This window comes from Amphiura filiformis, chromosome 5 (genome assembly GCF_039555335.1).
Source record: "Amphiura filiformis chromosome 5, Afil_fr2py, whole genome shotgun sequence".
Lineage (NCBI taxonomy): Eukaryota > Metazoa > Echinodermata > Ophiuroidea > Amphilepidida > Amphiuridae > Amphiura > Amphiura filiformis.
This window is the reverse complement of record NC_092632.1, coordinates 34,236,156-34,260,549: the sequence shown is the minus strand read 5'-3', so window position 1 is coordinate 34,260,549 and position 24,394 is coordinate 34,236,156. Positions and strand designations below refer to the sequence as shown.

Sequence of the window (24,394 nt, the reverse complement as noted above, 5' to 3'; positions counted from 1 at the left end):
AATTAGTTAGGATATGTTTTACTGATCTGTTTTTGACTGAATATCATCCATTTTTCTGTTTCTCAATCAAATATCACTGTTAGCAATTTTATTGAGTAGCGGTATTTGCTTAGATGTAATTAGATGGCCGATCATATGCTTGATCAAAATCTCTTCATCTTAAACACTTCATCCAGCAAAATTTCTGAAGCAGCCAACTATAATTAGTTGTTAAATGCAATTTGGGTGTGGCCATTTTTAATATCTTTAATTTATCATTTAGTTATTTCATGTTTTAAATTTGACAATGCCTTTTTGTTCAAATACACATTGGTCATCCATTATTGGTATTGACATTAAGAAAAAATACCTTGTGTATTTCCACACTAAAAGGAATAACCTTCTATGATCTAAAGCGATAAGGAGATAAATATGGACAAATTCTTTAATATTGTAATAAATATATAGGTCAGAGTAATAGAGCCCTCTAGATATGACACTACATATCTGTAAAGATAGCAAATCAACTGGAAAAATTGTTTTTGCTCAAGGAATTTTGGAACAAAAATATGAATTGTGCTATTTTATTCAAGCATATTGTTTATACAGTCAATGACTGATCAAAGAAATTCCGAAATCAAGATTGAAGACCAATTTAAGGTGTTTATTATGAAAAAAGAAGAAAAGGATAAAACATAAGTCTTATTGAAACTGGGTCAGAACACAATTTGATTTTATTCACTCATTTTCAACAACAGAAGATAATAAAGGCATGACTTTTTCAAAATAAAATTGGTGAAAACAGCAGACTTGAACTCAGATAAGATCTTTATTCAGAACAAGGTTCATAGTTTATCGCTGTTTCTTTTCAATTATGATGGTTGTAATTACTGGTGTGTAGTATTATCAGGCAAAACCAAACTAAAAACAGCTTTCTAATTGTGCCTGTTTATGTGCAATGACATATTGTAAGATTTCAAGATTTGGAGTAAGCTCTACTTTGATAAAAATAGCTGAAAAGTAGAGTTTCTTTATACATGTATTTATATGCATAATTTGTTTTCCTTTACATCTGTTTCCATCCTAAAGGTTACTGTGAAGCAAAATATTTTTGCAGCATAAACTTTTGGCAATTAGAAAAAAAAACATAATGTCTGAGGCATGTAATTTTTGTGAAAATGATACATTTTCTTAAAAGCCTTCAGGAAAATGTGAACATGAAAATTGTGCAAATCTATGTCATGAAATTTTCATACATGGAAACATTACATGCTTTACATTATCTGAATCTTTGGATGCGAGACATAAATTATCATAAACATTTAGAATGTTCAATATTCATTCACACATATATGTAGTATATAGGTAGGGTTACATGCATCCTTTAAAAATAATGTGCAGATGTATGGGAGATGCTAATTTAGATAATGGGTGTAAAACAATTGGCTATTGATAGACTGATTGTACAAAAAATCTTCCCCCAAACCTATTTTCCCACCCATACTGCACAGAAGTCATCTTTACTTTGCATGTATTGTAGGGTTATTTCAAAATTCATTCGACATATTCTACATGAAGCTTGTTTGCAAGTTCAAAGCTAGTCACCCAGGCCTGTTATCCAACATAGCATTTATTCATACGAATCACACAGTGACATATTCATTTCAAAGTATATCCAAATTCATTAGATCAATGCCGTAACTCTATGTCATTGGTCATCCATATTTATTACATGAACAGAAATAGTACTCCAAAAGGCTAACATAAAACCTTCCTTGAAGTCACATATAGGACAAGGTGATCCTGCATATCACTCAACTTGAACAAAATAATAAATTATTCTCTCTCTTTGAATGCTACATATCTTAAATAAATACATCTGTTTAACTATTTACCCATTATTCCATCCGGGAGAACAATATGAAATACAATTTCGGAACACTGTATTAAAACATTTAAATCAACATAAAAGATACTCAAGTCCTAACATGCCTCTACCTGGTACAGTAATTCTGACTTGGAAAAAAGCCCTTGGTGTTTCAGTATAAATTCTGAACTCTGTTTGACTTTAAATCAACCAAGGAAAATCATCCTACATGCACGATTCACCAAACCTTGTAATCCTATACTTCAATATCACACATGGAAGTAGTGGCTTGAGAACCGTGCAATCTCCATACAATCATGTAATTTATACAGTCATGACACCTTCAGGCCACTGGAGGCCTAAAGCAATACAACATGCATCAAAATTTCATGGAGCTACATGTTCAATAATTCCGCACATAATATAATAGTCGCATACTGTCCCAAATAGCAAATAGTGTGTCTTCTTTTTATTGGTGATAGTTTACTCAGCTTAATCATCGGAAGCCATGTGGAATCATTGTAATTTTACACCAAGTAAAGATCGCGTGCCAATTACGCTTTATAAAAAGGTTATTTATACCGTAATTGTAAATGAGTATTACCAGACATGGAGTACAATCAGCCATGTTTCTTTCTTGATAACATTATTTTGCCTTCCTGTTCTCATTGTCTCAAATATTACTGTTGCCAAATTTAACCATTTCTGTAATTAAACTACATTTTGTACACACAAAATTACAAAATAGAAATAATAGTACATATTCAACAGAAATAATAATACATTATTCAAAACGTTTGCTCTTAAATTATTTGATCAACCTCATTTAATTTATTAATCATTTAATTTAACCACACTGTCACACATGCCATCAACTCAGGTTATTTTCTAAATTGAGGTATTGTTTAATTTCTTTCTTGTTTTTATGGCATTTTCACCTGGTTAATAACCTTAATATTTTATTCATTAAGAAGGCAGAAAAGAGGAGTAACTAGTCTTGACCCACTTAATAAAATTCTATTTATAGAGATCACAGGCATGAACAATTTAGATGATTACCTTCTCTATTCCTGGTCACTTTATTTAATTGAGCAATCAACCAGAAATTATATGAAAACTAACTTGATTGACCCATAACATTGTCATATTGGTATTACCTATTTAATCTTTAATAATTGGTTATTATTCCTTTCAATTGGTTGTTTTGCCACAAACCACTTAGGAGTTCATTTTAATCACCAGATACCCATTTCATGGCGTCAGTGTGTTGGTAAAGGATTGTTAATTAGGTAATTTGAAGAGAAAATTAGTAGAATAATCTATGAGTTGGAATAATGATGTTAACAGGATTAGAACTGAGAAACAAAACTATCCAACAAAAAATCTGCAACTGTTTACATGTCAAATCTATTTTAAATTTTGGAAATTTTATGGATTAATTTAAGATCAAGACATTTTCTCCAATGAATTACACCTCTATAAACATTCAGCATATTGCTATCTTCATAAGATAGTAAATTGCTACTTTTGTAAAATCTCAATTTTGTGACTACACCAAAATAAAAATACAGGGCAATTGGGCCCATCTGGAAAATTGTATTTTAAAATTGACAAGTTTATGGTTATTTATCAGCTTTTCAATCAGTAAATCAGCAGACAGAATCAGGGACAGAATTTGATACTTCTCTATCATAGAATTCTACCCTGAATAACTCATTTCTAGTCAGGTGCTTTTCTCAAAACCTGTTCACCACTAATTGTGTATGTGTATTTCTTTTTCTTTGTCTGTGATACTTGGTGTGAACAAGTGACTCATAAACCTGTCACACATATTCTAACTGGTATCTGGTCATCGCTTTTTACACCTTCGTAGATCATACTCAAGAATAGCATCCAACATTCCTAACAAGCCTCCAGGTATGCTTACAACATAACAATAACATAGACTGTCATAGAATTAGCCAAGCTTTCACCACTTAGAACAAACTCTATGTAAAGGTTGATATCACAAACCAAGAGACAGGTGATGAAAACCCTCTGGCAACGCGGCTATAATCAAGTCAAATAATTCACAGCTAACACATTTACACAGTATTCTTTTTGCTACATTCTTTTGTTAGGTTATAAACAGTTTTATTGCAGACTTTGTTCTTAAAATATTAATGCAATGTTCAGTCCATGTTTTTGTCTGTAAGTGTAAGCTGTGTGGTGACTATAACTATGCAAAATTACCACTGACATGAAAATATAAATTATAAGATGTAGATGAAAGTACGTCTACTGGAGTTGCCTGATTGACATCACTAAGGCTTGGCATAGTATCACATTGTTATCATTCCAGTCTGAGGTTCCATGACTGAATGAAATGTTGAGGAGCAAAGGTATAATGAACCAAACATCAAGTACATGGTGTGCAGGTGTGGGGGTGTATATAAGTGTGCACTATGTGTGTGGATGTATGTGTGTGCACTATGTGAGGGAGTGTATGTGTGTGCACATTTTTTGCTATCTTCTGAAGATAGCAACTTCCTATCTTCTGCAGACAGCATTTTGCTATCTTCTGAAGATAGCAATTTGGTATCTCGTGTGGATAGTAATTTGCTATCTTCTGAAGATAACAATTTGCTATCTTCTGCAGACAGCAATTTGCTATCTTCTGAAGATATCAATTTGCTATCTTCTGCAGACAGCAATTTGCTATCTTCTGAAGATAGCAATTTGCTATCTCCAGAAGACAACTACTTGCTATCAGCAGATGATAGCAATTATCTGCTTAAATATAACAGGGAAGACAATGGTGAAATACAGGTAATATATTTATATGTAGTATGTGGCTACAACCTTTTTTTGGTCTGCAACCAGTTATTTTACTTATTTTATTAATCAAAACCAATATAGAACATCTCTTACACAATAAACATCCATTTTCAATTAGAAACATGACGACAACCTGAGTGTGTAGTGATTAATGAATGTAGCAGAGATTGTCCTCTAATCTAGAAGCAAATCTAGCAAGCATAAATTACCCGACCCATCCATCTTCCATCTGATAATAATCAGTTACTAAAACCACAGGTTCACTTCCAATTACACCAACTCGTTCATTATATGTGGTCATGTACTGTAGGCTACATGTACACGCACCCACTAATATAACACACATTCCTACTAGTGCTAATGGTATACCAAACTGGGTAACTAGTCCAAAGTATAGACACTATACTATACTAAATTTTACTATACTCGCTTACTCTAAATGTTACAATATGACGAGCAGTGACACTGGCAATTGGATTCTAAAACAACAGCTAAGCCACAGCCAATGTTACGGTGCTTAAGGAAACTGGCTTACACTTTCATATGCTAGTCTATTAATGTACATCCCTACAATAACATTTAAAGTACAATGAGATTAGGGCTAAATCAGGTGTGATCAAGTTTGCTCAAAGAGGTAGGAATACATTAGGTGTTGCCAAATTGCGAAGCATGCAAATATACATAAATAGAAGCTTAACGGTGTTTCTTTTCATACTTAAATGGTTCAAAAGCTTTGCCATTGAATTACAAGTAGATTCTTACAATCCAAATTATCTCAAAAGTATTACAATGAGTCTACATGCATGTGTCAAGCGGAATAACACATTTCTGATCACATCTAACATTTACAGCTTCTAGTGGATAAGAAGTAGCATGTCACTGCAGGTATACAATACAGTAGTGTAGTGCATTTAGGTGCAAACTTATTAAAACTGTATGTAACTTATCACTTGGCAAGAGGAACTACCTATAGGAGAATCATCAGTAGGGAGTTCATTTTATCCGATAAAGAAGGAAATTATCGCATAAATGTTGCATTTTCAATTTTGTTACGGAAACAGTACATGATGGGAAACTAATTTAGGATTTCAGTTTTAAACATTTATAGTCTTAATGAACTTCATGTTTCCTTCATACTTTGCCCTACATAAAATATTAAAATGTCACTATGTATGCATTGTAAGACAGGGTATGATTAACTTGACATGCATTCCATAGAGAGCAGCTACGTGCATGGCTTGACTAACTAAAATCATACAAGGGGATCATGATAGAACATCTAATGGCAATGTTACTACTGAAATTGTTATTTTGTTTTCAATTCATTTGAATTATGCATTTTAATACCAGTAATCAATCATGGTAATACAACAACTTGAAATAAACAAAACATGTATAATCATGGGGAGGGGGTGGCATGGCAACAAAATCTAAACAGAAACTTAAATTCTATACATGAAATCTAGTGCCTGAATGCCAGCATCTCATCTATTTTTCTTCATAAATCTATTTGACACTACTCATGTTGATAAGTTACCAAAGTATGACAATGAGAAAAGATGAACTTTCCTCCACCTCCTTCAATTGATTTATCTCTGTCATTGCATGTCTTCAGGATATAAATACATCACACACAAGATTCAATAGATCTGCTGATTTATTTATAAGTATATCTTGGTGCAATATGTGGCTAGCTTAGAAAAAGAAGTTTCAAATCTTATAGTAGCCGTAAGCAAGGATTTACAATTAACATGACAATGAATGGTATTGTGGGATTTTAGTAACATTTCTGAAAGTAAATGTCAAAAATATCGGTAAGCTTTAGTTGTAACAATCAAGAATTGATGCATTAATAGTAGCGGGAACATGTTGTTACATTATACTTTGACTAGTATCATTCAAGTCAGGTCAAAAGCTTCAACAATGTCACTCACACTGACATGTACACATAGTAGATATTTTTATTCAAAGTCAAAAAATATTTTTGTATACAGTCATGCCTGGGTAAGTAAATAAGTAAGCAAGTAAGCAAGTAAGCAAGCAAGCAAAGCAAGCAAGCAAGCAAGCAAGCAAGCAAGCAAGCAAGCAAGCAAGCAAGCAAGCAAACAAACAAACAAACAAACAAACAAACAAATAAATAAATAAATAAATAAATAAAAAAAAAAAAAAAATAAATAAATAAAATAAAATAAAATAAAATAAATAAAATAAAATAAAATAAAATAAAATAAAATAAAATAAAATAAAATAAAATAAAATAAAATAAAATAAGATAAGATAAGATAAGATAAAATAAAATAAAATAAAATAAAATAAAATAAAATAAAATAAAATAAAATAAATAAATAAATAAGAAAATGCAAGTTGCCAATCAGCAAGCTAAATAAATTTAATCATGAGCCAGAGGACTCTTTTATCCGGGCTGTAGGGTGACTGGCATGAGTACATTGGACGAACTGTTCACAATTTTTCTTTTGATCTTTCTTTCACATTCTCAAGTCCTATGAAATCCCCAACATTTATAATGTCAGGGCACATGTTTCTGACTTCAGCCCTTCTTATTCTTCATTTTTCCTCACACTCGTGACCATATTACATTAGTTAGCTCACCAATCAATATCAGGCAGCTGTCGCCATCGACATTTATTCTACTCTCTGTAAAAATGTCCACATAGTCCGCATTCACATTGAGCAAATATTACTAGCCAAATAAATAGTCTCTATAAACTGTTGACAGACCAACATAATGAAGATACAATTAAATCATGTTTATATTATAGCCTACCTGTACACATGACATTCACATATTTTAGTACCATCAAGTGCTATGTTAACAATGCCAGTATATGCAATATTTATAATGAAACACTCTGTCAAAATGTATCTTGATAAATTCCCATTAATGGGAAGTACAGCACGCACTACTCTTTCTCCAGTTGCCATCTTGCATTCAATAACTTTTGACATTAGTTTTTTACTGACATAATTTAGGGGCCATTATGCTGCTCTTTAATTCAAACACTAATTGATCATTTATTATGACTTTTATTACATGATACAACCATGATCACAATGACTAATATTCTAAATTGCACATTTATCATTGAACTACATGTAGGGCAAAGGTAACCAGACATATTGAAATACACTATTTTAGTGTGAAGAATATAAAACTACCTATTTTTGCAGAATATCTTACTCTCCAACTGAAAAATAAAAGGTTTTGCTTCAAATAAGCCATGAAACGGCATGCTAAAATGTAAAAATAATTGATTTGCGACTGATAAAATTGCACCAAGCTTACAAATGAAATCTTAATACATACTAGTTCTCAAAACATATCAATGCCAGCATATAAAGCAATCATAGAAACCAAATACGAATTTCACATCGGTTTTGGGTTGACGCCTTTTCAGACTGCGAGACCGCTCCATACTGATTTCACAGCATGACAAGTGCTACTGACCACTAGGTTCAGGTCAGCTTCTCACACTACAATCCTTCCATCAGTCTTATTGGTCAAATTGACCATGCAACAATTAATCTACCAATCTGACCTTTTCCAAAATAGCAGCTCCGAATTACTGGCTCTAATCTAATCTGTTTCGTGGAAGAGGCCTTTAAATCAGGTTTGATATTTGGTAGCTGGAAGTACTGCTGATGAATTGCAACATTGAAGTTTAAAAAATAGTAGCAAATCTATGAGAGAGAACTTTTAATATCATACTACCTGCATTGTGAAAGTAAGCACAATATATTATTGGTAAAATGTATTATACATACCTGCTGTATATCAAGGTAATTATCAACTATGCCTCCAGTATTATATGCTTAATAACATTCTTACATGTATATGGGACACAACAGTAGGATACATGTATAATCCATTATCAAATTAACAGCTAGATCCAAGTAACAAGTGAGTATGTTGTTAACCTTGGATCTCAACTAAGTTGTTACATCCTCTGAACCCATTGACTTATCACGCAGCACTGTTATCTTCTGAAGATAGCACCATATAAAGACTGTTAAAACTGTTTTAGTGATTTCACTATTAAATCTGACAACTGGGGTAAAGTAGTTAGTTTGAGCACTCCTTTTGGTACAGATACATACTGAATGAGTATAAATTTGGTGGTAAGAATTTTTGCTAAGTGTTCTTTGATGTTATTTTCTTTGAAATTCTTCTGACTGTATGTATATAGATTTTTTAGTAAAGAGGACAATTTTAATTTGTTATTTATACCGTTACAGAGAAGAAAATGTAGATCACTATGTTATATCATGTATTTGTCAGAAGTTTGTGAAAATAATAAAAACTAAATTTTGTGGTTTAAATACATTAGTTGGAGGCCCAAGTTTCTATTCAATGGGTTATACTTCGGTTATACCATGGAAGTACTAGATAGACATTCAGTAGTGAAATGCCTGCAAGCTAGTAAATGATGCCATCCCCTGCTGTTGTACAAATTTCTTCCGCAGAGATTCTTCAAAGTAAAGTAATACTTTATACGAAGTAGAAATTACTTTACAATAGAATAAGAAATGTGATTCCATCCTTCAGATCATCTTCCTACATTTTACGTAGTTTTGTGCTCTATTTTTAACCCTCCTTATATTTCTCTGACATTGTAATGACCTAAAAGGTATATACATATTTGGTTCACTTTGGAAGTTGTGTGTATTCTTTTATCAAATCTAATGAATGCACAGTTAGAATTCCACAGTGTCAATGGTTTTATAACAGCTTAAAACTATGTCACAATCCTTTTGAACAAGTCAACAGGCTCAATGATTATCGAAAAACTCATAATTAGCCACTGAAAAATGAAAGTTTGAGGCCAAAAATGATTACAATCAGAGGAATCATAATTATAAAATCTGTTTATGTTGAAAGCTTTTCTCCAAATCCATCCCAATCATAGAATGATTCATATCACTAGCAAAATTATTTGGAGATTGAGTATGATTTATATCAAATTTTATTTGTTACAGCAGATTTGTCGCAATGTTACCGCCACTATAACTACATGTACAAAATGAAAGGAATGATAGATGTAACTGTCTGCATATTGAAAGTGACATTTTCTAATCATATCTTGAGGCATCTATTCAAGAAAACAACTTGGATGATTGATACAAATTATTTTTAGGATCATGCAATGTTGTGTTTATAACTCATACATGAAACAAACATTATACGCTTATAAGATCCTGTACAATTGTTCCACGAAATGGAGAAGATGAGTTTAATACCAATCATCTTAACACAAATCAATTTGATAGAAAATTATTTCGACAATTGATTGATTTTTTTGCAACAAACTTTTCAACTTCTGCGGGAGAGAACATTTTTTTTTCAATTTGTGAGAATTACTTTTTGCATGTGATTTATTGTACGTTTTAAAAACCTAACAGATTTAAAATGTATGTTTGATTGCTTTCCCAGTCTTGCGAGCTTACATAGTACATGAAAGCATGCCATTATTTGTTGCATGCAAGCATGGCATGGAAACTACAAGTAACATTTTGATGCACAGGTCACACAGAGGGTCAAACAGCAGCAGCAAAGAACTAGAGGCTGGTATTCAATTAAATGTCTGACATTAGAATTAGCTAAAGCACCAGGATCCTTCTTAGCTTTTAATTTGATTAAACCTACTGGGACTTATTATTAAGGCTAATACAATATAAGGTCAACAATCAATAGACGACCTTTTACAATGGAGAATAATTGGAAATGTTATCCATTCCTATCACAGGAGCAAAATTGGGTTAATGATCATGAACACCAAGCGAGTTCACTTGAGATATCATACTAGTAGCATATACAAGAGTTTCTGTTGGGAAGCAGAATAAAAACACTTTTATACATCAAAATGGCCTCTGTCATCATCATGGTCATGTTCATCCAAATCAAAATACACAAAAGTATCAGATTTGGTTTCATTTGCAAGTGTTCTCAGCTTTGTGTTGTTTTTATTATTAATCCAAACATCAAATAGCATTGATTTGATGAATATTATTTATGTTGGACAAAGTTACCCCTTACATTTATTAACCTCACCTGCTGCATATATCCACTGGCAAACCAAAAAAATGAACAAGTAATAAGAAGTCAAATTTCCCTGAAGTCAAAAACTCTTCCAGCTGCCAGATCACATGTACTATTGAATCTAGGAGGCTCTGGTAAGGCTGGCTAGGATGACCATGATATCATTTTGTCCCCCTGCATGCATCTACATTCTGCATTTCTATCATAGAACTACCTGTACAGAAAACTATAGAGCCTAATCCTGAGTGCTTCTGTTCTATAGTCTACACCTGCAAGATAGAACCTTTTTTCCTGTGTCAAAATCTCACAAGACTGATTTACCGTGGCCTCTGAGAACCACTGCGATGTGAGAATTACTCTACTCTGATTATCTCCATATCACACATGCATAGGGCCCATTACTCCAAAATACTTGAGACATCTACATGCATGAGAAAGACAACAGCTTCCCCTGTCTGGTTCTAACTGTCTGAAGTACACCCAATTATGCTTGTAATGTCCCTATTACCTAAATACTGAGAGGACCTGATGTTAACCACCACTGTATGATACATGGGACAACCTCTGTCAAGCACGGTAAGGACCACTACCCCCCCTCCTCCTCCTCTGTATACGTAAGTGTTTAGATGCTCCATTTCATATCCTTTGGACCGTCTTGATATAATTAGGAAAGGAAGATGTCTCACTGATGTGATCAGGCGAGTAGTGCTGGCCAATACAAGGATATCAAGGATGATACACTAATAATACCTATTGCAAGAATCTCCTCCTTGGGAACTCAGCTTTATTTTTGCTCTTGAGGGGTTTTAGCCATGTCTACATTTGTACACTACCTTTACAGCATCTATGAAAGCAAATGCACTTGACTATGTCCACAATATCATGTCTCGTTAATAAAGATTAAATTTTGTTAAGCGTTTAGCAAGACCAGACAGATGATGAAATATTACAAATATATTGGTTAGTGGTCCTGACTAGTAGAAATCACGTAACTCTGACAAAGTTAGGGCTAAAATAGTTAGTAGTCAGATAATGTTAAAGATTTATATTTGTGCGTTTCCCAAATTTCTAATAAATTTTAAAATAAAAACAAAATAATAGATTTAGTACATGCTGCATTCATTTTAGATATATTTTCAAAAGAACTTTACATTTACAGCAAGAAATGTAATACAAAATATGTTCTTCTTAAATCAGCTGTGTAACAGGGGAAAAATAATTAATTACTCTTATTCTTGGAACAGTTTGCGAGCATGTTAAATTACCTATCCCAGGCATGCACAACAACATCATTGAATTATTGATTGAAAAAATATGAAAAATGGAAAATGAGCGTGATCTTCAATATGGCGTAGCAAGTGAAATGTGAATTATAGATTGTGAAACAAGATACTGTGACTGACTTGATAAATTCTGTTCTGTTCTACAACTGGAGTTCAGCTTGTACTGTTTCTAGCTGACAGCACAATCATCTTTTGTTCTTGTGTTTTTTAATATATATTTTTTCAATGAAAACTTCCTCAAATGAGCAACTTGATTTCATTATTGTGCAAAGTATATGACAATAGAATAAGACCTTCACATCAATTCACGCAGACCTAGTTAGTTAATAAATGATCAAAGTCGGGTTGTAAAGAATTTGTAATTTAGGACTAGCTAATGTCACAAGAATGGCTCTCATTTATTCATAGACACACCGGTAAGAAAAGGCATCTACCTGATGTGATTTTGTAAAAAGCTTTCCGAATTGAAAACCATGCATAACTACAAGGCCTTTGATCTCACATAAAGAGGTGCGCTAATAGTAGGTTGAATGTCACACTGTCAAATGCGAGTTTCAATTTTCTGTTTCTATTTTTCTGTTAACCACGATTCATAGAAAATGTTATACATGTTCACCGCACAGGTAGATAAATTTGTTTAGTACTGTGATGTGTTAGTCTGTTTTGCAATTTTGTGTGTGAGGGGTGTGCAGGTACATGTGACACACGTTTTACTACATGTTGGCGGATTCTTTATGCGCAATCTACTCTTGCTTGTATGTATTGATATCACACAAATATGGCCAAATCCCTTCTCTCTCATTTTGCCATATAATAAGCAAAATAGGGTATTGGAAGTTTGTAATGCATTGTGGGGCAGTTTTTGCAGTTTTGGGACACTTTGCCCTCTGACCTATTGGGAAAATTCAGAAAAAATGGTTTTTGTGCGTACAAAATATAACCTAAAATGTTTTACAGGAATGAAAACACACCCAAAAACATTATTATTGAATAAATTAATTATTTAAATATATTTAATGATAACATTATGACAATAATAAATAAATTAATAATAATTACAGCAATTTCTCCGATATGTCAGAGGTCAAAGTGTCCTAAAACTGCTCTTAAAAACCGGACCGGACGTTACAATGGGGATTGGGCTTATTCTTCACCATGTTCACACACACATGCAGAAATTGCATTGATCAGTGCTTAGTTTTCATCAGAAATGTTTAACACAATTAATTTTGTTGACAGAAACATTGTACTCAAAATTTGCAAAACTTAGGCTACCAGTTGAAATCCATACACCCCCTATGGAAGATAAACTTAATCTTCCACATAGGGAGTGTGAATTTCAAATTAGGTTACCTGAATGGGAGACTCCATTTGAAATCTACACTCCATTTGAATTGAGGTCATGTCTTCCATAGGGGGTCATGGATTTCAATTGGAATAGCCCAATGAGTGAACAGCTGACAATAGAGACAAGTAAAAGGTATCTCAATGTAGACCTCAATTTTGAGATGCATACATAATTGGTTACAACAAACAGTAATCCTTTTTAGTATACATGTACTTAGCCCAAATCTGTATTCCATGTAAACACAAACCTATCAAGTATCATCACAAATCAAATTGTAAATATTGACTTTCTGCTTTATAATACTATTGATAAAACGTGTTACATTTAATGTGTCAGAAATCACAAGTAATTGACCCATGTGTAAAGTTTGTATTACGATAACATAAATAAAAAGATCAGTAAGTTTGATATCTAAACTATATAGAATTGAACACAAAGACACATCTTTGTGCCAAATTTCAGGGAGTAAACTGTGTGAACAGGTAGTTTTCCATTTATAGCAAAACTATATTTCAGACAGGGCAATTTTAAAATCAATATACCAAGCGGTCTGACTGCTTATAATATGCACCGTGAGCTGTAACCATAGAACTCATGACTACAGAAAGCAAACGACCCAAACCCAGCACCAAAAACACTCATCCTTTGGGCTAAAAAACCAACGGAAAGTTATGTAAATTTTATGAACATAAAAGCCAGCATTTTCACAATACAGACCCATTCATATGGGGGCCCATAGGCAAAGGAAGACGGTTCCATTGTCTGGGTTGTTGCCGATGCTGGAGAAATTCAATATTCAAATTGACAAGCTGATTGACATTTGTCGGATCTGATGAATCAGCAGCCCCCCTGATATTGTGAGCACTAGTAAATTATGAAGAATTCTACCTGCTCAATTAAACAATATCCTCCTGTCCTGTCCTAAACATCCCAATTTTGCACCCTCTGTAAAATCTTAATACAATCAAACATTGTTGTACATGTACATTTCCACAATTACAAAAATGATGATATTGTGTGATTTTCTTTCCGGAGGAAATGTTGAAATTTTGATATGCCACAGATATTGGATATGCATTACTTCCTAAAAACCACAAATTAATCATGCTGGTCACATGAATTATCATCTGGGTGAGTGAGCTCCTGAGGATGGTTGCTGATTAGCATGAAAGCTACCCGCTTTACCTACATGTATCTAGGGAATAGGACGAGAACAGAGACCTAGCATCTTCTTCCTTATCCCAGTATTATACTTGAGGTTTTTGCAGTGGATCTATTTTTGTACATTTGCTGGTTTTAAATAGGCCAGTAAATTCAACACCCCGCAAATGTGTTCGATAATGGAGCTTAGCCTGCAACAGCAAAATCATCACCCTGCAAAAATGTTGCTGTAAAAGCTTAAAAAGTTCTGCAAAAAATATCAGTACTTGAAAATATTGAAAACTAGTTTTGTTTCAATCAATCAAAGGATTCCCTGGCTAAAGTGAGAAGATGGTTAAACAGCACAATGAACTCTCACTTTCTGCACACTTCAGGTAAATAACCTGACGTGAGTAAAATTGACGTTTTAATATTTGATCAAATTTAGAAGCAATTTAGCAATACGCGTATTTATATATAAATTTAGAAATTTACGGGCACATTTATTGTTTCCAACTTATTACATCCACAAGCCATTTGTATAACCCAATTTGTATGTAATAAGACAAATATTATTTAACAAAAATAGTACATTTTATGACAATTTAATGAATTTATATAAAGAAGTTCAATAAACCATGCCACTTCTTATTACAATATTTGCTTAGTTTGTTATCTCTTTTGATTAGAATTGTGCATAATTTGGTTTCTACTGATTTATTATTTTTCTGCAGACTTCATTTTTGAAATAATATTGAACACATCTCAATTGCCTTTCTTTCATGCTTTCAAATTCAAGCAAAAATCCTTTTCTCATGAATAAAACCTTATTCAATTCAACTGATATAATATATTTCTTTATAATGAGTTCATATTCTTTATTAATTCATGGCAAGTAAGCCTGTGCATTATTTTCATTCACAGCCATCACAAATTCACAAACCTACAAGTAATCATATTTCTACTTGTTGAACCCAATAAAAATATACTCAAACGGATATAAATATTTATATTATGACCTCTCTGCCATTCACCTGGTTCCGTCACTTGAAAGAAGAAAAAAAGATCTTACAATACGAAGATGGTTAGGACAAAATGTGAAGTGTTTTCAATCCTGTGACACTCCCTACTTTCTACTGCTCTTGGCTATCTCTGTAGAGCTGCATAAGAAGAAATTATATTTGATGCGAAATTTTTGCATCCAATCAGAGATTTACTGCAAAAAAGGGAAATTTTCATGCCAATTTATTTTCACAATTTGCGTGTCTCAGGCAGCCACCATAAAAAATAAAAGTGCTCAAAAAAAAAAGTCAAATATATTCTTTTTGTATACAAGTCAATGTATGGAAGCTTAGAATTGTGAAATTAAAAAGCAAAACAGTTCAAAATTAAGCTAAGCTTAAAAAATATATTGCATGAAATATCCACTTTTACAACTACCTTCTTGTGCAGGTGCTTCACATGTGACAAAGTGTTTTTATTTTGCAGCGTGAAAGGTGTGAGAGCTTTTGGCAGAATACACCACCAGTTTTAACAGCACCAGCACTTAATAGTTTGCTGATTTATAATATTACATGTTATATTGACCATGGCTTTGACAAATTTTACTATCAAAAACCAAAAAGGCACAGGTGCATTGAAGCTCTTTAGATGGCCATTGAGCACACGCATTGGGATTTTGCATGGTTTCAATATATCCCTTTGAAACATACTAATTTGCATATGGAAGTGAGAAAGCTTGTATCAAATTTAAGCATCTGCCAACTTTCTAAGTACTTTTACCATGATGGTGATCGGCAGCAATACAAAAATTGTGCATAACAAAGAGGGTCATGCAAATGATGGTCTCTTATGAACGCTGTCAGATGGATCTGTTTCAACTTTCAAGTCAGGTTAATATCCATATGATGATACTTCTTACAAATCTGACCTAATTCCCTGTCATCAAATAAACTTGACTTTTAAAATTTGATGTAGGCCTATTGCAAGTGATTGCAAGTACAATGTGCTACCCGTATTACAATTTCACAAAGCTTTAGATGTTGGCTCATATAGCCCTAAATGTTACTTATTACTCATTGCTTATTATAAAGCAAGCTCACAATTCAGTCATCATTATGTTACTCATGAGCTCACTCACTGTACATTGCAAATGTAAGCAAGCTGTTTTGACTGCATTATGCAAGAACCTTTGCTTTTGATTTTTTTTCTACTTGCCCACCAGTGTTTATTGATATACTTCCTGCCATCTACAGGGTTCTAAAAAATATCATTATATGTCCTGTGAAAAAAAACCATTTGCTTTGTAAGTCCTAATGATTGATGTTGAAATAAAATTGCATGTTTTCAGAAAGAATGATCCTCTTTGTTTTAATGGATCAACATGATCACATCACCAGGATCACTTTATTATAAGAAACTCACAATGGCAAAACAGAGACCAATGAATGTGCACATGTGCCCTACAAAAAAGTATGCCCATTATACACAATGGATAAAACATTCAACTGATGCAGCACTGAATCATCATGCATTTGTCAATGAACAAAAAAACCCATGTTATTGAGATGAAAATAGCTTGGCCTAGAAGCCAGTCGACACAATGCACGCACAGCCCTCAACAATATTGAGCACATTGCATATATCGTACCCAAACACAACTTCAGTGCCTCAGTTCCTTTGATCTTGCAGCATGCAAATTACGCAGAGACTGATGAAATATTATTTGAGAATATCATTTGATGTTTCTTTTGTCCTTGCAGACATGGCTAATGGATCAATATTTACACAATTGTAGCTTCAAGAAAGTGACTTTATGGCGTCATATGCCTTCAGTAATAATAATTAGTAATATTCTGTGACCTAGTTTGGAGTAATGATGTGCCAATTGTAAAATACAAATTGATGTACAGTAGTTACTCAAGTCTAGCATGGTGCTAGACTACATGTAGATAATGTGATACTATCTACCTAAGACAGCAAATATCTTCTAATATTAAACTCTAGAATGTAACCTCATAGCTTGTATCGAGTGACAGAGCATGTGTTTACTTGAATCTGTGCACATACTGGCACTACTACATGTACATCGTATACATGTCTAAAACATGAATTTGCATTATCATTTTACACTACAGAAATAGAGAATAGTCTAGGTCCTGCCATGATTACAAACATGGCCAGCAAACTTTAATTTAATGTATGCTTCTGTGAGTAATATTTGGGACGACAACTCAAGCCTTAGTATATGTAGTTTACGTTATTGTATACCATCTTTTGATTTCAGGGTTTGCAAATGCTGGAGTGTGGAGGTACTTTTGTCTCCATGCATAACAATTCAATATGGTGAAGCATTACCCACTGACAGGGCTATTTTGAGTCCAGACTCTTTAGTTTATTGTTGATCTCTTTGGCTGTCACTAGTTTAAACACAAGCAGAAAAAAACTCAACAGATAATATCTTTATCTTAAAATGTTATATTTCAATTGCACATTAGTTATATAGTTAGAGAATAAAAGATAAAGATAGGATTTTGAGCATACAAATAGTTAAATGTGATTTAGAGTTTTTAATGCTTACAGAACAGAAATGCCATTTTGGGTAGCAAATTTCCTACCATCAGAATTCAAACCATTCAAAATCTAGTTGGATTTGCTGAAGCATGACAATTTGTAAAGCAATGGAAGTTCAGAAGGAAGTAATATTAAAAACAATAGGCAATTGCATAAAATATGTTGCTAAAATTGCACTGCAACAACATTTTGGACCGTTCAAAATAGGCAATCTTTTCTTTACTTAAAAGATACAGTTGATTCATCAAAATAATTTTCATCCAAATTTCAACATTAACAGCTAGAATAAATAAATAACACCAATGCTGAATGACTCAAAAATGATAACAACATACTCTAGCATCGAATGTGTAACAATCTTGTACAAATTTGAAGCTAGAGTTCTCAAATAAACCTGGCTATATGGTGAAGAAAGTGTTCAAATTTTATAAACATGTATAATATGTACAGCACAGTACCTGGGATACTCATAAAAGTACATGACATCATTGACATGTATAAACGAATGGAGTAATACAGTGTTCGAATTAAGGAAAAATAAATGGTTGTCCCACGGACAACCAGATTACAATTTCTGGTTGTCCGTCTAAGTTTTTGGTTGTCTGTAGGCATACAAAGGTGAGTTTTGGCTACAGATTTATGGTTGTCCGGCGGACAACCGAATCAATATTTTTGGTTGTCCGGCGACTTTTTTTTTTTTTTTTGGCGAACGGACAACCAAAATTTCGAACGCTGGAGTAATAAATGGGTCATTCTTCGGTAAGGGGCCTATTTGAACTTTGGAAAATAGACATTTTAAAATGATTTTTCTATTTATTATTTTACAGATTAAGAAAGAGATGTCTCCAATGTAGTGAAAAAGTGTTTGATTCACTCTTTATTAGCAAATTTATTTTTTTTGCAGCCGATGTTATCTCCATCACAGCCATCTCTGTCACAATTGCACCGAAGATAGCAAAAATGTGTCGCACATTGAACATATGTTTCTTACTTACAGAGGAAAGGAGTATAACCAATATCATTTATGCAACATATAATTACAATTTCCATTTGACTTGTTTTAAGGTCAAAACAGGGCATTTTCTGTAGAGTGACAGAGATGATGTCAATGAATGGAGATGCTGGCTGCTGTGTCAATGTCATCTCACGTGACGGAAATGATTATCTCATTAGTAAAATCATCTTCGCACATCATATCCACATATTATAATGTGATGGTACAAAATAAACGAACTTATGACCCCTAGTACTCCGCACATCATATCCGCATATTATAATAAAGAACTTATGACCCCAGTACTCCGCACATCATATCCGCAATATTCCGCATATTATAATGTGATGGTACAAAATAAACAAACTTATGACCCCTAGTACAAATGTACTTTCGCACATCATATCCTAATATCCGCATATTATAATGTGATGGTACAAAATAAACGAACTTATGACCCTTAGTACTCCGCACATCATATCCGCATATTATAATGTGATGGTACAAAATAAACAAACTTATGACCCCTAGTACTTCGCACATCATATCCTAATATCCGCATATTAAATGTGATGGTACAAAATAAACGAACTTATAACTCCTAGTACTTTGCACATCATATCCGCATGACCGCATATATGGTACAAAATAAACAAACTTATGATCCCTACATGTAGTACTTAGTAAAACTATAACGTATGGTCAATAATGGAGGTGAATAAACTTATAAAGTTGTAAAGTTGGAAAAAAAAGTCAAATAAATAATGTGACCATTTTAGTGATCGGAAGCATAAATTTGGAGATGACGATTAATAAAGGTACCCACCTGTATGAGTGAAGAAATGGTTAGTTTTGATGAATTTATTGGACCAACACGGGAGCTGCTTTTGTCTACATAAATTGACTGCAGATTGGCTCCGTGTCATATGACTTTTAAAAACAAAATTGGCCTTCTTCTCAGAGCACTTTCAATTTTCGTGACGGTTAATGATGCAAATTTGGGGAAAGGAAATTTGAGACATAAATGGTGAAATTATTTTAGCTCACTTGCTATGAGAGATGTTTTATAATAACTTTTTCCACAATAGATAGATAACAATTATTTGTAATTCCTAGTGTTTTTTATGCTGCTGAAATTATCCACTAAAACTAAAAGATATCAGCATCAAAAGTTTTTATGACCCCAATCGGCCATCGGGACATGGGATCTTGTGACACCTTACAAGTAATTTTCTCAAAAATATGAACTTCTTCCAATATTTTAATGTTTTAATATTCAATAACTGCAACAAAAAAAATGAAATCCTGTTACGTATTTAGTTATGACCCCTCAAAATAGCGGGACTGCAAATAGGCACATGACCCATATCCTATCAAATACATTGTAAACCAACCTGAATGGTATAACACATTTTTAACAATTGAAATGGCAGCCATGTTGGTGGACAGTTCTAGGTGTCAGAGGGACAGGTCTCTAGTTCGATTCCACAACCATTCATTATTCATACCTATCATGCGAATTGCCCCATGGAGGCTTCTCTTGGTGTCCCAGACTGAATTTTACAAATGTTTTATATGACTGAGGATGACTGACATGTATAGGTATGTGAGCATTCCTTACCTGAGCATGCGCAATATTCAGCCTCTCTCAGCATAGGGAAATCGCGCACCCGGCGCCATTTTGGAAATTCATTACCGGTAGTAAATTTTACGGCGATGTTTTTGAAAAACATTTTGGGGGGAATTAGATCGAGTTAAAAACAGTTCCAAAGCTTACAAGGTCAAGTCAAAAGGTTGAACTTGATCATAACCTGGAAGAGGTCAGATGATTCGCACGTGGTCGCGGCAAATTTTGGCGACTTCCTAGTGGGTTTGAAAGTGACGATTTTGATCTATTTTTTTCGGAAATTACTCTCCAAATATCTAAATAACCGAGTTGAGCGGTAAGTTAAATGGAGCACGCGGTGAATAAAGGTAGTTTTTTGTACATAAAAATGTTTGTTTTGATGAGATTGGATGGATGCCTTGCGCAAAAAGTGAGTGAACTGGGGACTTTGTGTAGTACGAATTCGACGACTTTTGCCAGTGAGTGAACATGTTTAACCCGGCATGGTTTATGTATACTAATTGAATGGGCTCATGCTGTGGATGCTGGGATAGATTCTCACTTTGTGCCGACTATGAGTCGGGGGAAGAAGCAAATTTGGACCTTTTCTATTCCTATCCCATCATGCATAGCGCTATCAGATTTTTGCTATAGACGCATGAATGATTGTGGGCACATCGGGTAGGATGGCGGGGGGGGATACAGGCCGTTTTTTGGCCATTTTCCTATTTGATTTTCTAAATGTTCAAATTGATGGGGGGGGGAACGTAGTCCTATGATGCTACGTCATGGGGGGGGGGGGAACTTGAGCAGGAGGGACCCCATTCTAATGATCAAGTGAACTGGCCCTCGAGTTTCATAATGATCTTTGGAATAGGGAGCATCGCCAGCCAGTGCTCCAAAGGGTGCCTGCTCAAAGACAAAACTTAAGCTGGGGGATGGGGGCAGGGGGTTCATACTTGAGCAGGAGTGACCCCATTCTGATGATCAAGTGAACTGGCCCTCGAGTTTCCGCAATGATCTTGAATAGGGAGCATCGCCAGCCAGTGCTCCAAAGGGTGCCTGCTCAAAAACATTTTCCTGGGGGAGGGGGTGAATGCATCAGCTAGTGCTTATAATAATTAAACATTTTAAAGGGTGCGCCCTCAAACAAATTCCCCCCCCCCCCCTTAAACTTAAGCTGGGGTGTTGATCAAGTGAACTGGCCCTCGAGTTTCATAATGATCTTCAGAATAGGGAGCATCGCCAGCCAGTGCTCCAAAGGGTGCCTGCCCAAACACAAAACTTAAGCTGTGGGAAGGGGGGTTCATACTTGAGCAGGAGTGACCCCATTCTGATGATCAAGTGAACTGGCCCTCGAGTTTCCGCAATGATCTTGAATAGGGAGCATCGCCAGCCAGTGCTCCAAAGGGTGCCTGCTCAAAAACATTTTCCTGGGGAGGGGTGAATGCATCAGCTAGTGCTGTTTAATAATTAAACATTTTAAAGGGTGCCCCTCAAACAAATTACCCCCCTCCCCCCTTTGTATCAGTGAAAAGGTGTACTGGGTGGGTAGTATCAAAACCGTGAGTTTTTCAATGACAAAAAAATAATAAGACACTTCAACACAAATTTCATTTTTTTGAAGAAGTTTTTCTTTATTTTTGCATATGCTGTTGGCCCTCACTGTGGTTTCCCAGGGACTGCCTTTTGAGGAGAGCGAGAGCAATCGCTCTCTTCTGCTCTCCTTAAATCGGAGAGTGATTTTTAATTTGGTTGACCATTCTCTCACTACATTTTATTGTAAATGTTCTAAACAGCTCTTGAAGGCTCTAGAAGAGCTATGTAATGCTCTCCTGCAAATTCCAAAAGACAGTCCCTGGTTTCCATCCTCTGTCAAAGCTGGAATCTGCATCAGAAAACAGAAATAAAACAAGATGTTACTCATACATGTTCATTTGTATATTAGGGGCTATCATTTTCTGTGGGCGCCCAAATTTCCAAAAAGTCAGCATCAATAAAATTACGACCCCCTATTTCGACAACAAACTTTTATGACCCCTCCCCCACCACCCACTGATACACCTTACAAGTCATGTACAGTCGTACCCTGAAGAGGCTAAAATTGTATTCAGTCTTTTGAATAAGATAAACACACTATCTGTGGTCATCTTGCGACTCCTACATTTTGGTCATCAAAAAGTTTATGTCCCCCTATTTTTCTTTCCAAAAAATTATCACTCCCCCTGTATATTTGGGACCCCCCCCCCCTTCCAAAGAAAATGATAGGCCCTTATGTTCACATCAATTCAAATTCAATCAATCTATGATTACATTTACAGTTCAGTACCGGTAAATAGCAAGTGCTTGTTTCTTAAAATTGTGTAGGCCCCCCACTCACAATGCACAGTATAGGCCTATAAGCATTTTAATATGTGCATGCACAAAAAGTTTGTACAGGAAATTGGCTGAAAAATTGAGACATTCAAATTAGCATATCTCCGCAACCACATGTCGTATGACATTCATTTATGCCTCATCAGTTTTCTTTCATTTACCTCTTTAATATGAGATTACTTTGATGAGAATCAAAAAAAGTTCAATTTTTTTTGTATTATACCTAACATGTACCGGGTAGTATAGTCTATTCACTCTTAGTGTTTTTTTTATTAAAAACAACATAGACAAGAGATAGACAAGAGGGAAAGAGAGTGTGTGTGGTGCATGGACGAGATGGACATGGTGATTGGTGTCTACATCATATCTCTTTTTATGTCACAACCCCGGTCACAACTTACCCTTTCTCCAAGAACAACTCGGATTTTTGCAGCTTGAATTCGAAATTTTTCAAGCTGCGCTTCTAGAGCCAAATATTTTTCCTTCCATTCTATATCATCACTTGTATCATCCGAAGCCATATCTGTACCTGATCCCGACGATCTAGATCCTGGTCGTCGCTTTAATTGCAAGCTAGCCGCACCCGACGATGATGCCAGTGAGCTAGCCGCACTAGATGGAGGAACTGGAGGTATTAACGATGGCCCTTCTTCCGAATCACTAGCCGCACTAGGCCAATCAATTCCATCACTCGAAGTCGACATTTTTGCACACTAAATTTAGAAGATGTTCAAGATGTATTTCCAGTGATAATTATGTCCTTGTGTGGAGGATAATGTCCACGCATACTGTGTACGAGTGACTACTGAATCCACGTACTTTGTGACTCATAAAATGATAAACTTGACGTAGACATTTGATATCTCTCGTTCTCATTTTCATCACCATCAACAATAAGAAAATGAGTGCTTAAAATACGTTACTGTCAATTGCTTTTAAATCTGTATAGAGGCGTTACGAAATTTATGGATAGCTTAAAAACGGGTATCAGAATTCAGTGTTTCTAGAATATGTCATTTCAATTTTCCCAATTTCCAAGATAATTGATTGCAGAAAGAGGGGGTACTTTCTTATGCTTTGTGGGCCATGTCACACAGATGGTGTCAGATGTGCTGGACTTTTGTTCAAGTTGAAGCATCATTAAGGTTGGTCTGAACCCTGGAATTATGGAAACTTTCGGGCCTCATAACTGCAAAATTATTGTTGGTCTTAAGGGATCTAAAATGACATACTGCAGTTACTGTCCGTTTTCCTATACACAATACACAGTGCTCTTTCCCATTGACGCGTGACCTTTACAAATAGCCCTACGTTAACAGTATGGGGATATGACTAGTTAACGTCGCTGTGTGAAAA

The 24,394-nt window shown here is 34.5% G+C and overlaps 1 protein-coding gene across 2 annotated transcripts in view; it reads right to left on the bottom strand.

Moving 5' to 3' along the window:
* The window catches only part of LOC140153024 (pleckstrin homology domain-containing family H member 1-like), a 163,913-nt gene extending 139,974 nt beyond the window's left edge, over positions 1-23,939 (bottom strand). For both annotated transcript variants that reach the window (XM_072175612.1, XM_072175613.1), the window contains exon 1: positions 23,440-23,939. In XM_072175612.1, coding sequence (XP_072031713.1) covers positions 23,440-23,742 — 303 coding nt within the window. In that variant the 5' untranslated portion in view covers positions 23,743-23,939. The remainder of the gene's footprint in view (positions 1-23,439) is intronic.
* Between the last annotated feature and the right edge of the window lie 455 nt (positions 23,940-24,394).